This window comes from Talpa europaea, assembly GCF_964194135.1.
Source record: "Talpa europaea genome assembly, chromosome: 1".
Lineage (NCBI taxonomy): Eukaryota > Metazoa > Chordata > Mammalia > Eulipotyphla > Talpidae > Talpa > Talpa europaea.
The window spans coordinates 57496974-57517977 of record NC_140073.1 but is presented as its reverse complement, the minus strand read 5'-3'; the positions used below and the strand labels follow the sequence as shown (position 1 = coordinate 57517977).

Sequence of the window (21004 nt, the reverse complement as noted above, 5' to 3'; positions counted from 1 at the left end):
CTCAAGTTCTATTTCCATTTCTGGGGGCTTGACTTATCCTGACCAACTACTGAAGGCTAGAAAAGTATTGCCCCCTGGTCTCACGTAATCCCTTATCCCCTTTATCAATGTGGAGAAACAGAGCCAGAGCAGGTGCAAATACCCTTTCCGGCCCAGTATTCCTCTTTCTGCACCTCTAATCATCTCAATTTCTGTGTCCATAAAATAGGAGGTAATATTGAATAACTGCTTTGCAGGTTTGCTGAAGTGATTAGGGATAATATGAATAAGGTGCCTGGCACAGAACAATTGTTTGATAAGCAAGGTAGCTATTTTTAAAGAAACGGAATGAGAGGGCTTCCCTGGTGGCGCAAGGGTTTAAGTGTCAGCACTATGAAGCTATGGGCAGCCACTGCAGCACGAGTTCGATCCTTGGTCAGGGAGCTACCCACATGTCACAGCAGACCTCTCCTGTCTTACCTGCCTCTTCCCTCAGCAGTGTATTTTAATAGATCTGCCTGTTCTGCTCCCCACTCTGTCTCTGGTGAATCCTCTCACCTCCCCCCACCTTCTCTGGCCCACACCCCAGTTCTTAAATGCATAAATAAATAAGTCTTTAAAAAAAAAGAAATGGATTGAGATACAGTACTTGTCTACAAGTAGTAGCTATTAATATGATAGTTCTTTGTCTTCAATCCCAAACTCAAAGAGCTGATGTAACAAGGTTAGGGGTACTGGCTGTGGAGGATTATTTCCCCTGGATCTTTTCTCATCATGCAAACCCTCTTGTGCAAGGCTTTCTGTTGTGTTCTGAGGAGCTAAGTGTGTGTCTACACCTTGAGTAGGCTAGTCCTACCTGCTGAAGCTTCCTGTGGAGTCAGGATCAAGCGGTTGGTAAAATCAAGCCGGCCAGCTGCTGTGAAGTGATACTTCTGAAGGAAATCCTGGATCTGTCCTGCAAGGGAGTTGCAAACTGCAGCCTGGATTAACCCAGGCTGTTCACGAGTGCACCTCAGCTGCTCCACCACTCTCCGCAGGGCAGCTGGGCAAGAACTCCAGAACTGCCACTCCCTTCTGCTCAGAAAAGCCAGAAGGAGCAATAGGGATTCTTGATCAGTACATGCTCTCTTTCCCAGAAAAGGGATTAAGTGTGCCCTGACAAAGTTTACTCTTCTGTCATCCTTTCTTGGGGAGCGAAGCAGGTGAGAAAAGCATCAACAGTTCATTCCCCTTAAGGATCCATGCAAACTGCTACCTTCTGCCATCAAGTATCCAATCTGAGCAAGCCATGCACTAGCATCAAGTACATCTGCACTCTTGGTAAAATGGGGATGACAATGTCAACCACAGAAGGCTGCTAGAAGAAATAAGTGAGACATACATGAGAAAGTATTTACTAAATTGCCTGTCACATGGCATGCACAATGCCCATGAGTTCTCCCTTTTGCTTAATAATTTCATAAAGTGATATTGCAAAGTGTGAGGAAAGTAAGCCCCTAAGTCTCTATTAGAACTCTCTTATTGTAGGTGAACAAAACCTAGGTCAAAAGAAAAAACTAGATTACGGGAAAAGATAAAGGGAATTCATGGCTCCTGGAACTAATAGGCATAGCTAGATCTAAAGTTTCCAATGTTCTGCCTCTCTTTCTCCATCATTTAGCTGGTTTTGCATAGCATTCATTCTTTTTTTGCTGTGGACTTCATTCTCTCCTGCTACAGTACGATCTCTCCATGTGGGAAGGAAGAAGTTGACTAGGAAATCATAATCCATAGGAAGAGACGTACACTCTCTCCCTGCGTGCAAGTAATAAATCTTGAGGCAGGACCTTGGCCAATCCGTTACATCAGGAGTCAACAAACGGTGACCCACACGTCAAGTCCAGCCTGCCTTCTGCTTTCAGGTAACATGCAAGCTGTCATATGGGGTGTGTGTGGGGGGCGGGGGGCATTTAAATGGTTGGGGGGAAAGGGACGATATTTTGTAAATATTATATGAAAGTTACATGAAACTCAATTTCAATGTCCATAAATTTCAGTTTCAGTGGCCACACCATGACCCTTCACTTATATGTGGTCTATGTCTATTTTCCTCTGCAACAGCGGTGACAAAGATAGTAGAGCCCACAAATTCTAAAATACTGCTATCTGTGCTTCGCAGAAAAATTTTGCTGACTCTGCTCTAGATCAATCAAAGTTAACAAAAAGATAAATCATCTGGCCAGATCTCAGTCATCTGCCCACACTTTAGCTGGAAGACAGGTAGGGTAAGAAAATTAATAACATTTCACACTGGCTGAGCACTTATACTGTTAGGCATGGGTACTTCATTTGTATTAATTTATTTAATCTTGGCAAGAACCTTCATAATCTTTACTTGATAGACAAAGAAACTAAGGTACAGAAAGGCTAATGAATCGGCCCAAAGTCACACAGCTAATAAGAGGTTGAGGTGAGATTTTAACCAGGCCACCTGGTTCCAGAGTTCACACCTTTAACTACTATGGGGTCTGTTCTAGCAAAACAGTGGGGGTAGGATGGTTACCTGGGATAAATAGAGATGCTGAGGAAAAGAAACAAAAGGTATCCACAACAGTGTCAGATCAATATGAGTTTGAAAATCTTTTATTTAACTCTTTAAAGCCTTTTCCCACCTAGTAGATAAGATCTGGCCTTCAGGTGGTAATAATGACATTGGCTGACATCCATTGCACACCTACTCTGGGCTAAATCTAAGTATTCTATGCATGTTGTTTCACTGAGGAAACCAACATTTAGAAAGGTGACATAAATTGTCCAGAGTTGCCTGCTAATGCGGTGCCAGAGCTTCGATGAAAAGCAGGTCTGTGAGACTCAAGTGCCTGTGCACATAACCATGCTACGCTGCCTCCCACCCAGAGGAAGAAAGAGCACATATCAAATGGACTTAGCAGAGAGCTGACACATTGTAGACACTCAGTTAAGGTTCATTTCTTTTCTACCTCTTTCCTGATTTTTCTCATGCACGTTATGGAGATGCATATGATCGTGGAAACCATATGTATCCTTGAAAAGTCCTGTAGCCTCTATGTTTTAAGGGAAGACACTTAAAAATAAATCTCCTTTTAATCAGTCTTGCTGTGAAAAAAGGCAGAGCAAAAATCCTAATGGGTAGAGAAAGTAGTAAAGGGCAGTGAGAATAATTTTCAGCATGTGTGGCAGAAGAACATGTCATGAAAAGAGGCATTCCAAGGCCTGGGATCGTTTCATTTGGAAAGGAAGACTCCCAGAGGCACAATGTTTACAGTATAATAAGCTGATGACAGGTATAGGAAAGGCTAATCAGGACTTAGTATTTACTTTTCCCCCCAAATACAAGAACCAGACTGTTCAACGATTGTATAACAGCCGTGTCACCTTCCACTTTGGAACACTATCAAAGTGAGCTTTACCCTCCCTTCCTACTGACTAAGGTGCCAAGCCACACCTCCAATCCCAATCAGTACACAAGACACTGCACTCCACACGTACTATTCAGAATCTGGAGATTTCTAGCTGAAGAAATGATGGGGTCATGCCTTTCATCTCTTATGTTGCACATGAAACTAAAGCCTGGTAAAGTGGAATGGCTGGTCCAAATTTGCATGGTGAGCTCATGGCACATCTAGATTTAGCTTGGCCGTGGGGCAAGAGGCTCTGGATTGAGATTCTGGCTAGACCTAAATGAACTTCCTGAGCTTCAGCACCTCTATTTTAAATCCGATTGGACAACCAAATAATGAATTATCAGTTCTATGTACTATTTATTAATTCTCAGTGCCTTTTCCTCTAAGTCATTCCACTTCTTGGAATAGCCTGATCTAGGGGAAGAGTGCAATGCTGGAGTGTTGTAAAAAATTTTGGAAGATGCGGCTCCCCTCCCCCCATTTATTTCCTTTCAACAACAATAAAGTACAAACTTCAAAAGAAGCAATTTTGAAAATGGTGGACACTGGGTTCAGAGACCTTTCCCGGAGTGGAACTCTGTGGTCAGATATTGGCCAGGGCAATCCTTGAACAGTTTGGTTGCCATCCAAGTCTGCTTTCAGTGGGGAATAAAGTTCATGTTTGGAGGCAGTATCCTTGACTTTTTTATCCTGTTATTCAAATATTTCCTAATAATCTTCGGCATTTATACACTCAAGAGACCTTGAAGGAAAAGGATGCAGGACTTCAGTCTTCTTTCCTTCCTTTTGCTAATGAATAGATGTTTTCTTTCTGAATTCACTGGCTCTATCATCTTATTATTTTTTTTTCATGCTCAAATAGCCGTACAAAGAAAGGTCAAATAGCAAATGGGAAACTATAAGTTACCTTGTTTTGATTTAGATTTAATGCTATGCATAACTTTTAAACACAGAAGTCCTAAGTAGAGAGGAACTGAAATTTTAGCAACTACATGCATAATGCGTAAATTAGGAGGAAGATGTGTGGGTGTTTCTGGTGCCACCTATTGGCCATCATGTGAGACTGAACTACATGAAGTATTGTGGGTCACAAAATTGAAGATCAAATAGAATTTAAGCTGGAGTCGTCAGAATGATGCATTTAGCAGGCTGCCTGAATATTGAAATAGTCACAGCTACATGGACATGTTAGAATATTTTACTATAGGTGTGGGGAGAAATACACATGCATTATCTCTGGGAACTCTGAGATTAATCAACCAACATTCAATAGAAATGATTTTTGTATACTGTGATCCTGCGCTGGTGTTGGTTCTCTGACCAGATCCCTTTGACCAGCCAGGACATCCAGGCTGTTCTCCTGAGCTTGCTGGAAGAGTTGGCTAATGCAACTCACAGCTACCCCCTTCCCTGGAGAATTGCACAGGGCCGAGAGAGCCAGCTTGAACAAAGGGGAGCCACACTGCCCGGGAGGCTCTGTGCCCATTGTGCATGCACCTGGCTGCCACAGCAAGAGGCCAGAATCTAGGGTGCAAAAAGCTCACCCTCTCGTTTTAAGTTGTGAGTGATCCTGTGGTACAATTTGTGCTCCACAGCTCCGCATGGGGTCAAGCTGAAGCTAGACTCTAGCTGAGGCCAAATTCTTCTTGGCCCTTTTCCCTATCTTATCCTCTCTCTTACTCTTCTTGTCCTTGAAAACACTCAATAAATCACTTGAACACAACTCATCTCAGGCTCTGCTTCTAAGGAACCTGACCTAAGACAAGAACTATCCTGTGGAAAAACTTATCTCTGTATTGATGAAAAGCATGAGAGCAAAATATCCCTTGGGTCTGTGGATGTGGTTTCCCCAACATGCTAGTGACGCCAACACTGACTAGAGCAACTCCTCTCCATAGGCGGCCAGACTGAGGCTGAGAGAGAGCAGCAGTGATAGCGCACTGTGGGACCAAAACCCTGGGCGATGATATAAAATATATCCTAGAAATGGCATGATGCCTGAGTTTTCTGAGAAATGCATTTAGTTTCAAAATAGTAGATCTGTACTGGCATTAGACCCAGTGCTCCCAGGGGCAGTGAAGAATGACCTGGAATTGGAGGACTTGAGGCTTTACACATTTCCACAGCTGCTGGAGGAGCCAGATATTTAGATTTGTGCCAAAGGAGAACATTGGGAAAAGAAACAAACTCTGCCAGAGGACAATTTTGGAGTCTTGTAAGAATCTATTTGTTGATTTAACTGCGTTTGCGTTGTCCTTGGTTCCCCAGAACTGGTAGAGCCAAGAAAGTGGGAACTTCGGGTTCCCAGTTCCTAGTCAGGGTTGGGCTTCAGTCCTCTAACGTACTAGCTCAGCTTCCACATCTAGAAAATGGGCTCAAAGTAGTTACCTCCCAAAACTATGGGAGAGATATGGAAACAGTGTGAAGGCAGTACCTGGTACATACTACTCAGTGAGTAAAGGGCAGCAATTTTTCTGCACTAGAACCATATAATCAACTCAGACTCTCTCATTGGTAAAGATAAATTAGGGGCTTGCTTTTTTATTTATTCAACTTGTTTTTAACCCAGGGGGGAAAAAGGATGATGCTTATCTAGGGCTCTATTATAAACTCCCAAAAGAACTATTTTAATATTTTTGTTTATTAATCCTCAGATGACCACACTCCTCTCTTGGTGTAAACCCATAGAAGGGTCTCATGCATCTTGTATGGTTGAGCAGATTGTACAAAGGTGTCCACTGTGGGTGAGTGGGGCTAACATACAGACTCCCTGCTCTCAACCCATGGTGCTGTCTGTTTGTGGAGGATAACTTTACTAATTTTCACAGTAAATGGACTAGAATCAGCCCTAACAACTGCACATGATCTTTGTTCAGGGTTAAGTTGGCTCTTGGGAGCAGAGGGGACCATGAGGAACTCCTGAAGAGAATACATAAACATTGCACTCTCTGGACCCGATTTCTCCCACCTGTATGTCCTACCACACAGATAATGCCCACCAAAGACATCTGAGGCGAAGGTAAGGAGAAGGCTAGGGACTCCTCATATATAGTATCTAGCTCAGGGGTTCTTGTATCAGTAATACTCAAGGTAGGATCTGAAAAATTATCAACATGTTGCCTGGATCACTTGGTAGAAAATACAATATCCTAGCTATAATCTAATATTCTAGATTATAGAATCTGTTGATGTTAAATTAGGGAACAGTTGTCTGAAATCATATAAATTGCTTCCTCACAAGCCTGCTACTATAAATAAGGCTTTCGTGGATGAGGATTCCCTCCATTCACAAAGTCTACTTGGGAGTCATAACGAAGAGCTGAATGTTCCTCTGGGAAGAAGCCCAAAGACAGAAGCAGTCAAAGGCTTCCTTTTTTTTGATGACCTCCTACATTCCCTTCTCCATTCCCCCAATATCTACACAAAATCATCAGTCATAGGGAGCTTTCTCTCTCCCCTTCTTGTTACTGATCTAATGTTTATAAAAGCACAGACCTTCTAGGAGGCAGTAACAAGTAGATGATGGAAGTCTAGTTTTAACATTCTTGTTTATCTTTTAGAGTCACATCTAGCTGTTTCTGGTGCTTTTCCTAGAGTCCTGGTTTACGCAAGTCCTTCTAAGCAATCAAATTCTGTCCTTTGTAGCAAACCTAACAGTCAGGGAATATCTGCATGATGGCACCTGGTTATTAAGTTAATGATACCCTCAACATGTCATAGGTCTTAGATAATAGCAGTCAATGTATAAGCATATCATGGTCAATATAAGGTTTGTCAATCAAACAAGCAAACTGAGCTCTCTTATAACCAACAACTATAATATGAGGTATACATCTAAAGTTGTGCCAGTTAACTCAGCCCAGTTCCTAGGTAATTATTTCCAGTTGAGCATCAGTGATAATGCTCATTGAATAGCAATCCCATTAAAGGATAAAATCTAAGAAATATTCAACACTTATTCTAGGAGCTAGGCCTAGAGATAAATTGAATATGGTTTCTACCTTCAAGAAATTCACAGGCTAGTTGAAGGATGCCTATGGAAGCATTTTGTGACAAACAAAAGATTATACCAGTTAAAGGATTATCAGTATTAAGAGGAGAACCTTGTACTACAATTTAGATGCTGAGAAGAGACCTGGTCACCATTAAATGGTGGTCAATATAAAATATTTACTGACACTATTAATTACTTGGTCACCAAATATTAAATATTTACTACCATAAAATTTCATGACAATCCTGCTAGTTTGATTGCTGGGTCAGTTATGATGCTTCAGGGGCAAGAAATAGAAAACAACTAAAAATGGCTTAAACAATAAGAAAAATGTATAATCTCACTTAATCACAAGTTTAGAAATAAGGTTCACCAGGGTTGATGAATTCAATAGTTCAGTCACATCAGATCTCTAAGAACCCAGGTTTTTTTGTCTGCTGTCTGAGGGTTCTTCAGATAACCAATAGGAGATTATCTGTTTATCTATGTCTGTTTGTCTATCTATCTGTCTATCTACCTACCTACTCATCTCTCATCTATATATATATACACACACACATACAGGATTTATATATTCAAATGGGCATATATTAATCACATATATACATACATTTTAGATATATATTTTTTTTTCTTTCTTTTTTTTTCATTATAAGGAATTGGGTCACATGATTATGAAAACTGACTATTCCCCAGGCCTGCAGGGTGTGTTGCAAGCTAGAGGCCAAGGAGAGCACATGGTATAGTTTCTGTCCAAAGGGTAGCAGGCCTGAGAACCCAGAAAAGCCAGAAGTACAGTCTGAGTTCATTGGCTAAAATTATATTATATGCTCATTCCTAAACTAATAGCTTGCAGGGGAAAACATTTATATCCATTCCCAGATCCTCATATGTGTGTATAAATATGAGTGTGTGTGTGCACACACATATGTATGTTTTTTTAATTCTCACAAGCCCCCTAGGATAATAAAAACTTATTGTTTTTGTTTTTCCTGGAGTTACTATGGAGAGGGTTAATTATAAAAAGGAAAATGAATTTCCTGAATTCTGTGTTGAAAGATATTGTCGGTTAGTCAACACCCTTTCCAGGAGATTCATTATGTCTCTTGTGGTTCTAAGTGTCAAGACTTCAATGTGATACAGTAAGTTCTGAGCTGTACAATCATAATGCCTGGGTTCTAGTTTGCTTTTTTAGCTAACATTAGCAAATAATAACATGCCCCTTTCTCTGTATACACATTTGTCTGTCAATGGGGTGATGAGGTAGAGTCCTAGATGTCTAAGGTATCTTTCAATTCTGATATTCTCTAGTCACATGACTCTGGCCTCAAGAGGGTGCTTCCCTAGCAGAAGGACCTGATTCAAACTTCATTAGTAGGGATGCCTCAGCTCCCCCCTCCAGGGCTTCTTACAGCCACGGAAGCAGGAATGAGAAAAGCATTTGGCACAGCTTTCCTGAAATTCAATGTTTAAACAAGGAGGGAGAAGTGGGAGAGCTGAGGTAGAGGAGTGCCTGGCCACTCAGAAGGGCATGTAGGCAGGATCTAGTCATTCTTAGCAAGTGAGTGTGGCAGAATTATTAAGAACAAGAGGGCAATCTCTAAAACTAATTCCTTATATATGCAGTTTGAAGCCTTGAGGTCTGATAAATGGACCTGTTACTTTTTACCCAAAAACCTCATTCCACAGCAATCTTGGTTTTTCCAGTAAGCAAATGGAAGGAAGACAGGTTATGTGGGGGTAAGGGATATCTAGTTCTATCCCTGTCTTGGATAAGTCATCTTTACCTGTCCGGAGCCGCCTGGAGCATGCGCCGTGTTGCACATGTGCTCGATGAATTAGAGAGAGAGAGAGAGAGAGACTGCGAGGAGACTGTAAGAAGGAGATATGGCAAGGGGTACTGCGAGAGGAGCAGAGAGAAGGCCAGGGAAGTAAGAAAGACAGGGAAAAGAAAGACATGTAAAAGTAGGAAAAGGATAAAGGAAAAATAAAGAAGCAAACGCTAGCGTCAAATTGTCTCAAGCCCCTCATTTCAATCCTCAGCCCTTCTCTTTTCGTGCCTCTGAATCCCGCGGGTCGGGACATTTACCCATTGGGCAGAGCTTCTTCATCTTTTTTAGGATTTATTTTATTTATTCATGCATACAAGAGCTAGGGTGTAGGCTAGAGGTACAGGGGTGTGTGTATGTGAGAGGATTCACCAGAGACAGAGTGGGGAGCAGAACAGGCAGATCTACTGAAATACACTGCTGAGGGGAGCAGCAGGCGAGACAGGAGAGGTCTGCTGCGCCATGTGGATCAGCTCCTGGCCAAGAATCTAATTCGTGCTGCAGTGGCTGCAGAAAGCTTTACAGTACTGAGACTGTACTACTAGGGAGGCCCAGAGCTGCTTCATCTTTATCAGCTTCTTTATCTGTAAAGTTGGGTACAGCAAAAGATGATCTGGAAGGTCCCTTTCAGGTTTCTGGTAGTGCAGATGCTATCAGCCACTTCCATGTATCTGGAAACTGTTTAGTTTCACATGTATCTGGAAACTGTTTTCTTAAAATGTGTCCCATAGTCTTGTCTTAAAATAGAAATGAACACCCAGATTTGAATTCTTGAAGGAAAAGAGACAATAAAGAAAAATGAAAGGAGAGAGGGCCAAAATCCAGTCAAATTCTTAAAATTGAAAAATTTAAAAACCACTAAAAGAAAATCAGATTAAAATGAAGGCATCTGGATATTCCCAGGAAGTGATGAAAGTGTGATCTGAAACAGGGAAACTTGGTGACCTTTGACAGTATAACTGGAAGTTAGCTAGTGGCATTAACACCATATTGTGTTGATTGAAGAAGTCACAAATCCTCTCAGAGTCAAGGGGAGGGAACACAAATTCTACCTTTATTCTATTTTTTTGTTTGTGGGGAAATTTTCCAATTTGCTTTTATTTTTATTAATTTTTTTTGCATCATTCATTTTTAAACAATATTTGCTTCCCCCACCTCCTCAGGTGCAGTCCCCATAGAGTTTCCTTCCCCAAGGCACCCGTGCACCATCACCTCAGTCCCCTGTGCTCCTCCCTCCCTCCCTCTGATCCCTCTCCCTCCTCTTCCCCTGCAGGATGTCTCTGGTTTATAATTGTGCATTTTTGCTTTGTTGTGTTTTGTACCGTTATTATTTTTTACACTGATGTCTTATTGGGTTCCCCTACATTCCTGCTATAAGTGAACCCATCCAATATTTTTCTTTTTCCTTCTGACTTATTTCACGAAGCATAATTCCTTCTAGCTCCATTCACATTGCTGCAAAAGGTATGATAAACTCTACCTTTAAATAGAAAGAATATCTAATTTAGGGCTATGTTATAAAATTTGGGGCTATGTTATAAAATCACCAGCTGGGACTTTATCTAGTCTAGTCATGGTTATCCACAGCAGATAGCTAGTTTCATCCTTCAGCCATTATTTAACATCATTTTTATTCCCATTCATTCCTTATTTATACCAACTGATGAGACTACAACTCTGAGAATATTATTACAGAAGCTTTCCTTTCCAAGCTTCCACTGCATGGAAACTTACACAGCCCTCATAGCTAAGCTCACATTCCAATTTTTCTACAAACTTAGCAGTTAGAAATGGATCCCCTAACTTATAGCTCTTCAGCTTTACCCCTTACAACTCCTTCACTATAAGACCACCTGTCTTGTGGCATATATAATTTCTAATAAATAACGTTAGCTGACTAAAATGAGATGAGTACTCCACTGGCCAATGAACAGTGATATAAAAAACTGTCTTGAGCTGGTTCATGAAGTAGAGAAATATAGGCCTCCAAATCAAATAACACTTTTGGCCATGAGACATTTTATCTACCTAAAATGGCTTAAGAATGGGACCAGTAAAATAGAAAAGAAAGATACACCATTGGCAAAATATCCAAGTTTTGGAGAAAGCTGAAAGCTATGAGCCATGGCTGACTTAGAAGAGCGGCCTATAGTCTGGATTGACCATGATTCTGGAACTGTTAGGCTGTAATTTGGAAGTCACTTAGAGCCAGTACACAGTGAAGGCTCTCTTTTTCTGAAGCATTAGAGCACTTATAGCTTGCAATATTTGTTTATTCATCCAAGAAACACCTGTTGAAAGAATTCTGTGTTGCTCTTTGGTGTCCAGGAGCACAATGCTGACCTCAGAGTATTGTAAAGGAGACCAGAAAACCAAAAACTAAGGGCGCGCTAGAGAATGCACTTAATTATACACAAGCAGGCTTTGCTCTCGGTCTCATGTCTTAATCTCCTCCAGTGTGTCTGTAAGTTCCCTGAAGGCACCAGCTTCTACATGTAATGATAACCCCCAGGACTCAGCTCAGACTCACATTCATACTAACTGAACACTAAGCATTTGCCAATGCTTGACAGATAAATACTGAAACAAACTGAGGTTGTGGAGGCACAAAGTGCTCACATTATCTTTCAACTCCTGCAAAGGTTCTTGGCTGCCCATCTGCACATTTAACTATCACTTCCAACAAATAAGAATAACCTATGTACCACCTTAGGCTTGATAGGAAGAATAGGGCTTTCATTCCTTGACATGCAAGAATTTGATGGAGACTCGACTTTCCTCTGCTGACAATGGATAAGAAAGGCAATTGGTTCTGCCACTTCATAGCTGTTATTTAACTTCTTGGGGTCTTTTTTTTTTTCTTTTTAAAGATTTATTTATTTATGCATACAAGAACTGGCGTACAGGCCAGAAGTGCGGGGGGTGAGAGGACTCACCAGAGATAGAGTGGGGAACAGAACAGACAAACTGACTGAAATACACTGCTGAGGGGAGCAGTGGGTGTCAGGAGAGGTCTGCTGTGCCATGTGGGGAGCTCCCTGGCTGAGGATGGAACTGCGGATAGCTTCATGGGCTGCGTCTTAACTCCTTGAGGAACCAGGGAGGCCCTAATTCCTTAACTTTGAATAAGATTAGTATTCCTTTCCACCCAGCCCAGTACATAAGATTGTGTTTTATAACTAGCTTGGGTGTCAGGAAAGATGCAATACCTACACCATTAATAAGCCCATGGGAAGTGGCCTGGCTTCTGAAGTAAATATCCCAGTCCTTATGGGTTGTTAGTTCCAGGAATTTTTCCCTGGAAAACCAGACAAGATAACAATCAGGTACTTTGTTGCATTTTCTATCAAGACAGTTCTTTGTAAGTTATAAATGTTCTGTCCAGATTCAAAGAAGCTGGTTTCTTCATTAGAGGTTGGACTAAGACTCTTCTTGGAAGCTACTGAATATGGATGAGCTAGACTGTTTCTCAGGAAATAAAGAGCAGGCTCTGGGGTGACTACTTGGGCACTTAATTGGCTTAGCCAAGAACTGCCAATGAGAGGTTTTCCTTAAGAAGGCAAAGATGTTTAGGGCCCCCTAACTCTCTAGGTGTTGGATTTTAACCCAAATGGTAGTCTTTAAATGTAGCCTTTCATTTAGAAACTATTACAAGAATCTATTAGTGCAGAAAATGTCAGGTTGAAAAATTAACACATCACAGGATGTCATTAGAACCCAGCTGCTCATTAAACGTAAATGGAAAGTACTCCAACTGCTCAACAGCTCAACAGCAGCCATGTTTGCTGTAGCTTCAAAATAGCTGTATCTTTACTATGTGGAGAAGGGACCTAACTGCACAGATATTCAGGTCAGAGTTACTAGGGATCCACGGCCTGACCTTCAGGTTAACTGATGGTCCCATTTACTTGTTCCTACCTCCTACTTCTCTCTGAATCACCCTGCGTCATAGATGATGTTCCCTCTGCTTGGAACACCTCTCTTGGGGAAGTGTTTTCTGCAACAAAGACAAACATGCCATGCCTGTCACCCGGAGCAGACTAGAAACTGTGTGAACCATTCCGTGAGAGGGAGGCTAAGGGGCTCCAGCCATTCAAGCTCTAAGCTGTGGTCTTTGTTTTCTTTCCACATTCACACTGCAATGTGATCCCCCCACCCCTTTTTGGGAAAATTTCCACATTCACACTGCAATGTGATCCCCCCACCCCTTTTTGGGAAAATACCTGTGATGAGTTCTATGCGGGGGGGGGGGGGGGGGGGGGGGGGGGAGGAGAAAAGCTGCTGACAGAAAAAGCATCTGGCTGGACCGGCCTCCTTCAAGTGCTATCAAGGAGACAGTTGTTCCGAGCAAGCCGAAGGAAGGAGGCTGGAAGCAGGAATAAGAAGTCTGGATCACAAAAGGGTCATCTTTAGCTTTGGTTCAGTGGGAGTGCTAAGGACTTTCCTCGGCAAGTGCAATGCCATGCAGACTCTAGGGTCAGCAGAAATGTCTGTCTCTGTCACCATGTGATCTAGGACAAAGTACCTACCTTCTGAGAACATGAATTTCCAAAATGTTGTGAGAGATAAACAAGCTACTGCATATGAAGCATATGCAGTTAACAGTATCTGCCAAGAGTAAGGGTTCTGCATAAGGCATGTTATAGGTACTCCTTCACCCAACCCTAAGGGTGTTTTGTGTACCCAGCCCTGTGCCAGGGATAACTTCTCCTCGCCATGGTCTCATGTAACATGTTATTCAGTAATCCATGTTCACATACCTTCAGCACAAAGAAGGTCATGTCCCAGTACCCCAAGTGCCACCTGCAAACTACCTCTGTTTTACCCAGCAGCTCAGAATCCTGCAGGTCATCCCTCTTTGAGCTACCTCTATCTTCGGTTCTCTGTGTTGTTATTACACTGAGCTACAGGTGTCTGTTTCTTCTTTGTCTCTTCCTATGAGCTCCTAGGATTTGAGCCATTTGATCATTTATTCATTCCTGCAGGCCAGTGGTCTCATGCACTATTTACCCCAGACATACAAAAAGATTCAACCTCAATATGCTAAATATGAAGCTTTGCAGCTGGGAGTCCTTCCGCAGAGATATCCTGACCCTCAACTTTGAAGGGTCTCCTCTGACACCGATTTTGTTGGTCTTTCATTTTCTGTCACTTTAGTTCTAGCCTCAGTTTCTTCGTCTCTTTAAAGGATGAGGGATCCTCCTTCCCCGGGAGGTTATGCTGATGACTGGAGCTAATGCAGCTTCTATGCGCCAACACAGTTCTAGGCCCAGAGCCAAATACCAAAAAACTGGATTCCATTCTTGCCCTCAGCCAAGTCTTAGCCGCCAATATGAGAACAGAAAATGAAATATACAAGGCAAAATGTAAGCACCACAGGGGTTCCACAGGCGTCCTTCCAAGGCTTATCAAGCCTTTGCCATATGTCAAACTTGGCTGAAAGGGGAAGATACAAATACGGATTTAAATTGGTGGGGAGGGGACAAGCAAGCCCCTCAGAAAACAAAGGCAAGCTTCGGACAAAAAGATATCAGAGAGGGGGCAGAGAGTCCTTCACCCAGACCAGCACACTTGGTTTCAGTGGGGAGGTGTCCTGGGCCCCGGACGGGTCCACAGGAGGGTGCCTGTTTCACCACAAGCAAGTGCCGGACACCGCGATGCGCTCCACAGCATTTTCTCACTTAACTCTCAGCACTGCTGCCAGCGGGAAGGCGCGCGTTTCTGTGTTTCACCGGTGGCCAGTGTGAGGGGCAGAGGGGCTCAGTCCCTCCGCCACAGTCAAACGAATTTCACGTGCGCACCTGCCCCTGCGCCCGGGCCCGGCGCTGCGCGGAGGAGGCGAGAGGAGAGAAAGCCCGGCGGCGACAGGGGCGCGTGACCCCAGATCCCCAGAAGAGCGAGCAAGAGGGACTGGGCACCAGGGGAGGGACGCCCCGAGGCTGGGGGAGGGAGAAGCCCTCGGGTCCCCGCCCGCGCCCGTCGCTCGGGTCCCGGCGCCCCCCGCCCCCCCTCGCCCTGGCCCCACTCAGCAGCCGCGGCCCGGACAGGAAGGGCGCGGGCGGAGCTCGGGGCGTCCCGGCCTCGCTTCCTCCCGAACCCCGGGGGAACGCCAGTCCACACGGCGGGGACATGGGGGCGCGAGGCCGCCGGCGGGGCGCCTGCTGGGGGCCCCCTCCTCTCACGGGGACCCCCTCCTCTCACGGGAACCCCCTCTTCCCACAGGGATACCCTCCTCTCACGGGGACCCCCTCCTCTCACGGGGACCCCCTCCTCTCACGGGAACCCCCTCTTCCCACAGGGATCCCCTCCTCTCACGGGAACCCCCTCCTCCCACGGGGATCCCCTCCTCTCACAGGGACCCCCTCCTCTCACGGGGACCCTTTCTCTCACGGGAACCCCCTCCTCTCCCGGGGACCCCCTCCTTCCACGGGGGACTCATCCTCTCACAGGAACCCCCTCCTCTCAGGGGGACCCCCTCCTGCCACGGGGACCCCCTCCTCTCTCGGGGCCCGCAGCTGCAGGAGCAGGTCGGGGCGAGCGCCCCCCGGGGTCCCCGAGCGCGGGGAAGTGAAAGCAGCCGCAGGTCGCGCGGCCCCTGCACTCCCGCACCCCCTCTCCGAGGCCCGCGCCCGGCACGCCCGCACCCCCCCTCCGAGGCCCGGGCCCGGCGGGCGCGCGGAGGACGCGGCAGGCGACCGGCTCAAGGTCACGCGCGGGTCCGGAGTCTTCGCCGGCTCCGGCCCGCGCTCTCGGGGCGCGCCTCCCGCCCGAGGGGGGCGGCCGAGGCCAGGACGCCGATCCCCGCCGCGCCTCACCTGGGGGGCGGTGCCGGGGGCCGCGCGGTCGGCTCCATCCCTGCCTGGCCCGGAGCCGCCGCGGGGCGGGGGGCGGGGGCCGGGGGCTGGGCCTGAGCCTCCGGCGGGACAGCGGCCGCCCCGCGCCCCGCGCGCCATTGGAGGAGCCGCCGCCCCGCCCGCCCGGCGCCCCGCGCGCCCCGCCCGCCCCGCGCCCCGCCCGCCCGAGGTCCCGGCTGCGCAGGCGGCGGGTGCGCGGCGGGGCTGGCGGGCTGCGCCGAGACGCCGAGCGGACGCGGCCGGCGCCGAGCGGTGAGCGCCCTAGCCATGGCCCCCTCCGCGCGCGCCCCGGCGCCCCCCGGCACGTCCGGCTAGTCCCCCCGCCGCGCGCCGCTGCCCGCGCGCCCTCCGCGCCTCGCCCGCTCCGCTGCCCGGGGCTCGCGTTCGGGGGTGTCCGCCCGCGCAGCCGCCGCTGCCCCCCGCTCCGGCGATGGCCCGGCGGGGCGCGGGGCCGAGCGTCCGGAGGGCGCCCGGGGGCGTCGGGCGCCGCCCGGGGCTGCTGCTGCTGCTGCTGCCGGTGTTGCTGCTCCCCGGCCCGGCGCGGGGCTTCGGGGACGACGAGGAGCGGCGCTGCGACCCCATCCGCATCGCCATGTGCCAGAACCTGGGCTACAACGTGACCAAGATGCCCAACCTGGTGGGGCACGAGCTGCAGACGGACGCCGAGCTGCAGCTGACCACCTTCACGCCGCTCATCCAGTACGGCTGCTCCAGCCAGCTGCAGGTGGGCGCCCCCACCCCCACCCCAGGGACCCCGTGGGCAGGCGCCCCACCACTCCCAGCAGCCCTGGCCCGGCCGAGCCTCCTGCCCCTCTGGTCTGAAGGGTGTAGCTACCCTGGAGCGCGCCCCCCCCCCTTCTCTGCGCCTTCTGGGGCACTGGTAACCAGCTCCTGGTGTGAGTCGTCTCCCGCGGAGGAACCCACCCTGCACCCCGCCCTGCCGATGTTCTCCCCTGCCCACTGTCCATCCAGGGCTGGCCGAGCCCCAGCTCCAGCAGAGCTGCGGGGTACCTGGGCCTGCACTTTGACCTGCAAGGGGAGGGATGGAGCCGGGGATCTCTGCACCTACAGCCGTTCTCCCCCCGCTCTTCGGTAGGGTGTTGCCTGAAACACTCCTGCCGGGGTGCCCGCGCAGTGCCCCCTCTTCGTGTCGACCCGCGGGGTTCTGGAGGTCGGAGGAGCAAGGGGTTGGGTCAGAGCAGGGTACTGCTTGGAGGTGCGGGGCACCCGGAGGAGGGGCATGGCCCAGCCAAGCTCCAGGAAGGTCGTTTGTGTATTTCGAGCATTTTTTCCCCAGCCATTAAAAATTTTAAAGCTTATGTAATGATATAGAAAAGAAGAAAAAAATCGTGTCTACAGGGTGATTATCATCTTACAAAAACAACCACCAATTCATGGGGGGAAGAAAATGAACTGAGAGGAAATATTTTTCAAGTGTTAGCCCTGGTTGTGTTTTAGTTGGGGAGGCAATGAGTGAGTTTTAGAAATTTGGAATAGAGTGAAATTGGGGAAAGAGAGTTGTCTAGACTAAAAGCTTCCAAAATCCACGGTTCTGGTTGTAATTTCTGAGCGATAAGAAACAGGCAGGCAGCCTAGTTACAAGGTGCATGTTTTTACATAAGTCATTTTAAAAGTTGGATTGTGGTTTCAGAAAGATGGTTGGGATTAGATCTGTTGCTCATGAAATGTCCCTTTGGAAGTTTCAGAACTTTAGAACTAGGTTATAAAAACTTAAGAAATGATCCTCTAGCTCTCAGTTTGGAACCAGCACATATCCTGACATCAGTGGCAATTATGTTGGAGAAACAGCCTTTGCAGGGATATATATTTTTAATTACATGTATCCTGGGGAAGCAGCCAAGCTGTTTTGAAGGACAGGACTGGATCCCTTTACATGCTGGAAAATAGTTCCTTGTAACCCTAGACTTCATAGACAACATCTGTAAGGAGCCAAGCAGACTGTTTATCAATGCTGAAGGAATTGAGAACAGCAACTGGACTCTCCCCTGCTGCTGCTGCAGTTTCAGGGACTTAACATTTATATTTTCCTATTGTGCTTCATTATTATTCACTGAGGAACCTGGCCAAACCCAGCCTGGTGACCAGAGACTTTGACCTGCAGCCTAGCCTGGAGTCTAGCCGTGTTTCAGTGAGGACATTTTCTGTTTCAGTATGGGGCTGGTTAAAAAAATAATAATTCTTAATTAATATATGTTATATGCTTATATAAATGGATATATGTTTATCTATATGAAAGAGATAGTTACATCTTATAACTGAAGAGTATCTTCCTTATTTAGTTGATATTGTAATAGAGAAAATTCTTTTATCATTTCCTCCCTGGGATAACATTTCACTTAATTAGGAGAACATTCATTGTGTATTCTTGGACAATATTGTTTTATAAATATCATTGTAATGTTATGAATACTTAGTCTATCATCCTTAGTTAAATCATCCTACAGTATTCACATACTTTCTGTACTTAGGCGGAAGATTAATGTTATATATTATTCAAAAACTATTTTTTGCTGATTTATTTTGCTGTTAAATCATTTTCACTCTCTACATGCTTGTCTAGATTATGATAGACAAGTGAAATTCCTGCTTAATTTTATTTAAATGAAATAAAATGTTTTATGCATCTGGTAAAAAAAAATAATAATAATAATTCTAAGAGATAAATTAAAAGAAATGTTAACAGGAGAAAATCGAGGAGAGAATAGCAGGCAAATGACTGCATCTTTTTTTTTTATATTTATTTTCATGGTGGTAAAGAAACGGAGATAAAAATACATCACTGAAATGACTGAGTCATTTGATAAGCTGCTCACCGCCTTCAAATAGTAGCTGAAAGGGGAGAAGAAGGAAAGTTTTTTAAGGTTAATTTCCTTAAGTATTATTCGAAAGGGGGTTATAGAATTTTTGGGGCTCTTTTTATTCACGTACTGTGTTTTCCTGGAAAGGGTCACCAGAATCAAAAGAAGAAAAATGCGTAAGTGAGAAACTATGAGGTGCCCTCCCTTGAGGTCAGGTGATTCCCTCTAGGCCGGGGTAACAGGAGACGTGCTGGTGCCTGGGAGCATTGAACTGGGCTCGATCGTTTGGTCAAACTTCCAAGTCTCTGTTTTCTCCATTTCATTGCTGTTACAGTTCTTCCTCTGCTCGGTATATGTGCCCATGTGCACGGAGAAGATCAACATCCCCATCGGGCCGTGCGGTGGCATGTGTCTTTCGGTCAAGAGGCGCTGTGAGCCGGTGCTCAAGGAATTCGGGTTTGTCTGGCCGGAGAGCCTGAACTGCAGCAAATTCCCACCCCAGAACGACCACAATCACATGTGCATGGAAGGGCCGAGTGATGAGGAGGTGCCGCTCCCTCACAAAAGCCCGGTCCTGCCCGGGGAAGAGTGCCACTCTGTGGGCGCCAATTCTGACCAGTACATCTGGGTGAAGCGGAGCCTGAACTGTGTGCTCAAGTGCGGGTATGACGCTGGCCTGTACAGCCGCTCGGCCAAGGAGTTCACGGACATCTGGATGGCCGTGTGGGCCAGCCTCTGCTTCATCTCCACTGCCTTCACCGTGCTTACCTTCCTCATCGACTCCTCCAGGTTTTCCTACCCTGAGCGCCCCATCATTTTCCTCAGTATGTGCTATAATATTTATAGCATTGCTTATATTGTCAGGCTGACCGTAGGCCGGGAACGGATATCCTGTGATTTTGAAGAGGCAGCAGAACCTGTTCTCATCCAAGAAGGACTTAAGAACACAGGATGTGCAATAATTTTCTTGCTGATGTACTTTTTTGGAATGGCTAGCTCCATCTGGTGGGTTATTCTGACACTCACTTGGCTTTTGGCAGCGGGACTCAAATGGGGTCACGAAGCCATCGAAATGCACAGCTCTTATTTCCACATTGCAGCCTGGGCCATCCCTGCCGTGAAGACCATTGTCATCCTGATCATGAGACTGGTGGACGCAGATGAGCTGACGGGCTTGTGCTATGTGGGGAACCAAAACCTCGATGCCCTCACAGGCTTCGTGGTGGCGCCTCTCTTCACTTACCTGGTGATTGGAACTTTGTTCATCGCTGCGGGTTTGGTGGCCTTATTCAAAATTCGGTCCAATCTGCAAAAGGACGGGACAAAGACAGACAAGTTGGAGAGGCTGATGGTCAAAATTGGGGTCTTCTCAGTCCTATACACCGTTCCTGCCACCTGTGTGATTGCTTGCTATTTCTATGAAATCTCCAACTGGGCGCTCTTCCGGTTTTCTGCAGATGACTCCAATTTAGCGGTTGAGATGTTGAAAATTTTCATGTCTTTGCTGGTGGGCATCACATCAGGCATGTGGATTTGGTCTGCCAAAACTCTGCATACGTGGCAGAAGTGCTCCAACAGATTGGTGAATTCTGGGAGGGTAAAGAGAGAAAAGAGAGGCAATGGGTGGGTGAAGCCTGGGAAAGGCAATGAAACTGTGGTGTAAGGCCAGGCGGCCTCCACACGCACCTCGCTTCCATGGGGGCAGTGCCAGCATTTCAGTGCAAATGCTACTAAAGTTTCACGCAGTGACTCTCAGTTTGAACAAACCAGCAACACCTAGGGGTCCCTCATAACCTACTGCCACTATCCCCCCACACCCCTCTCTCAGCCCAGCGTCGTAAAACTAATGATTTTACTGCATTCTTTGGAATGATCCAAAATGGAAAAGCCAGTTAGAGGCTTTCAAAGCTGTGAAAAATCAAAATGTTGATCACTTTAGCAGGTCGCAGCTTGGATTGTCCGGTCCTGCCTAGATTCCAGGAAGCTGGGGCGACTCTGCTTTACCCTGCAGGGTGGGTTTGGAGCTGTGAGCTGTCGGTTTGCAGGGAGAAAGATAAACTTTCTTAACCCTTTAAACATTTTAAATTCTAACTGGGTCTTTCAGATA

At 46.3% G+C, this 21004-nt stretch overlaps 1 protein-coding gene across 1 annotated transcript; it reads left to right on the top strand.

Annotated features, from left to right (window-relative positions):
* Positions 1 to 16508: 16508 nt before the first annotated feature.
* Positions 16509 to 20560, top strand: FZD4 (frizzled class receptor 4; the record flags this gene model as incomplete). Its single annotated transcript, XM_084247006.1, has 2 exons — positions 16509 to 16802; positions 19232 to 20560. The coding sequence occupies 2 exons, from the start codon at positions 16509 to 16511 to the stop codon at positions 20558 to 20560; spliced, it is 1623 nt and encodes a 540-aa protein (XP_084103132.1).
* Between the last annotated feature and the right edge of the window lie 444 nt (positions 20561 to 21004).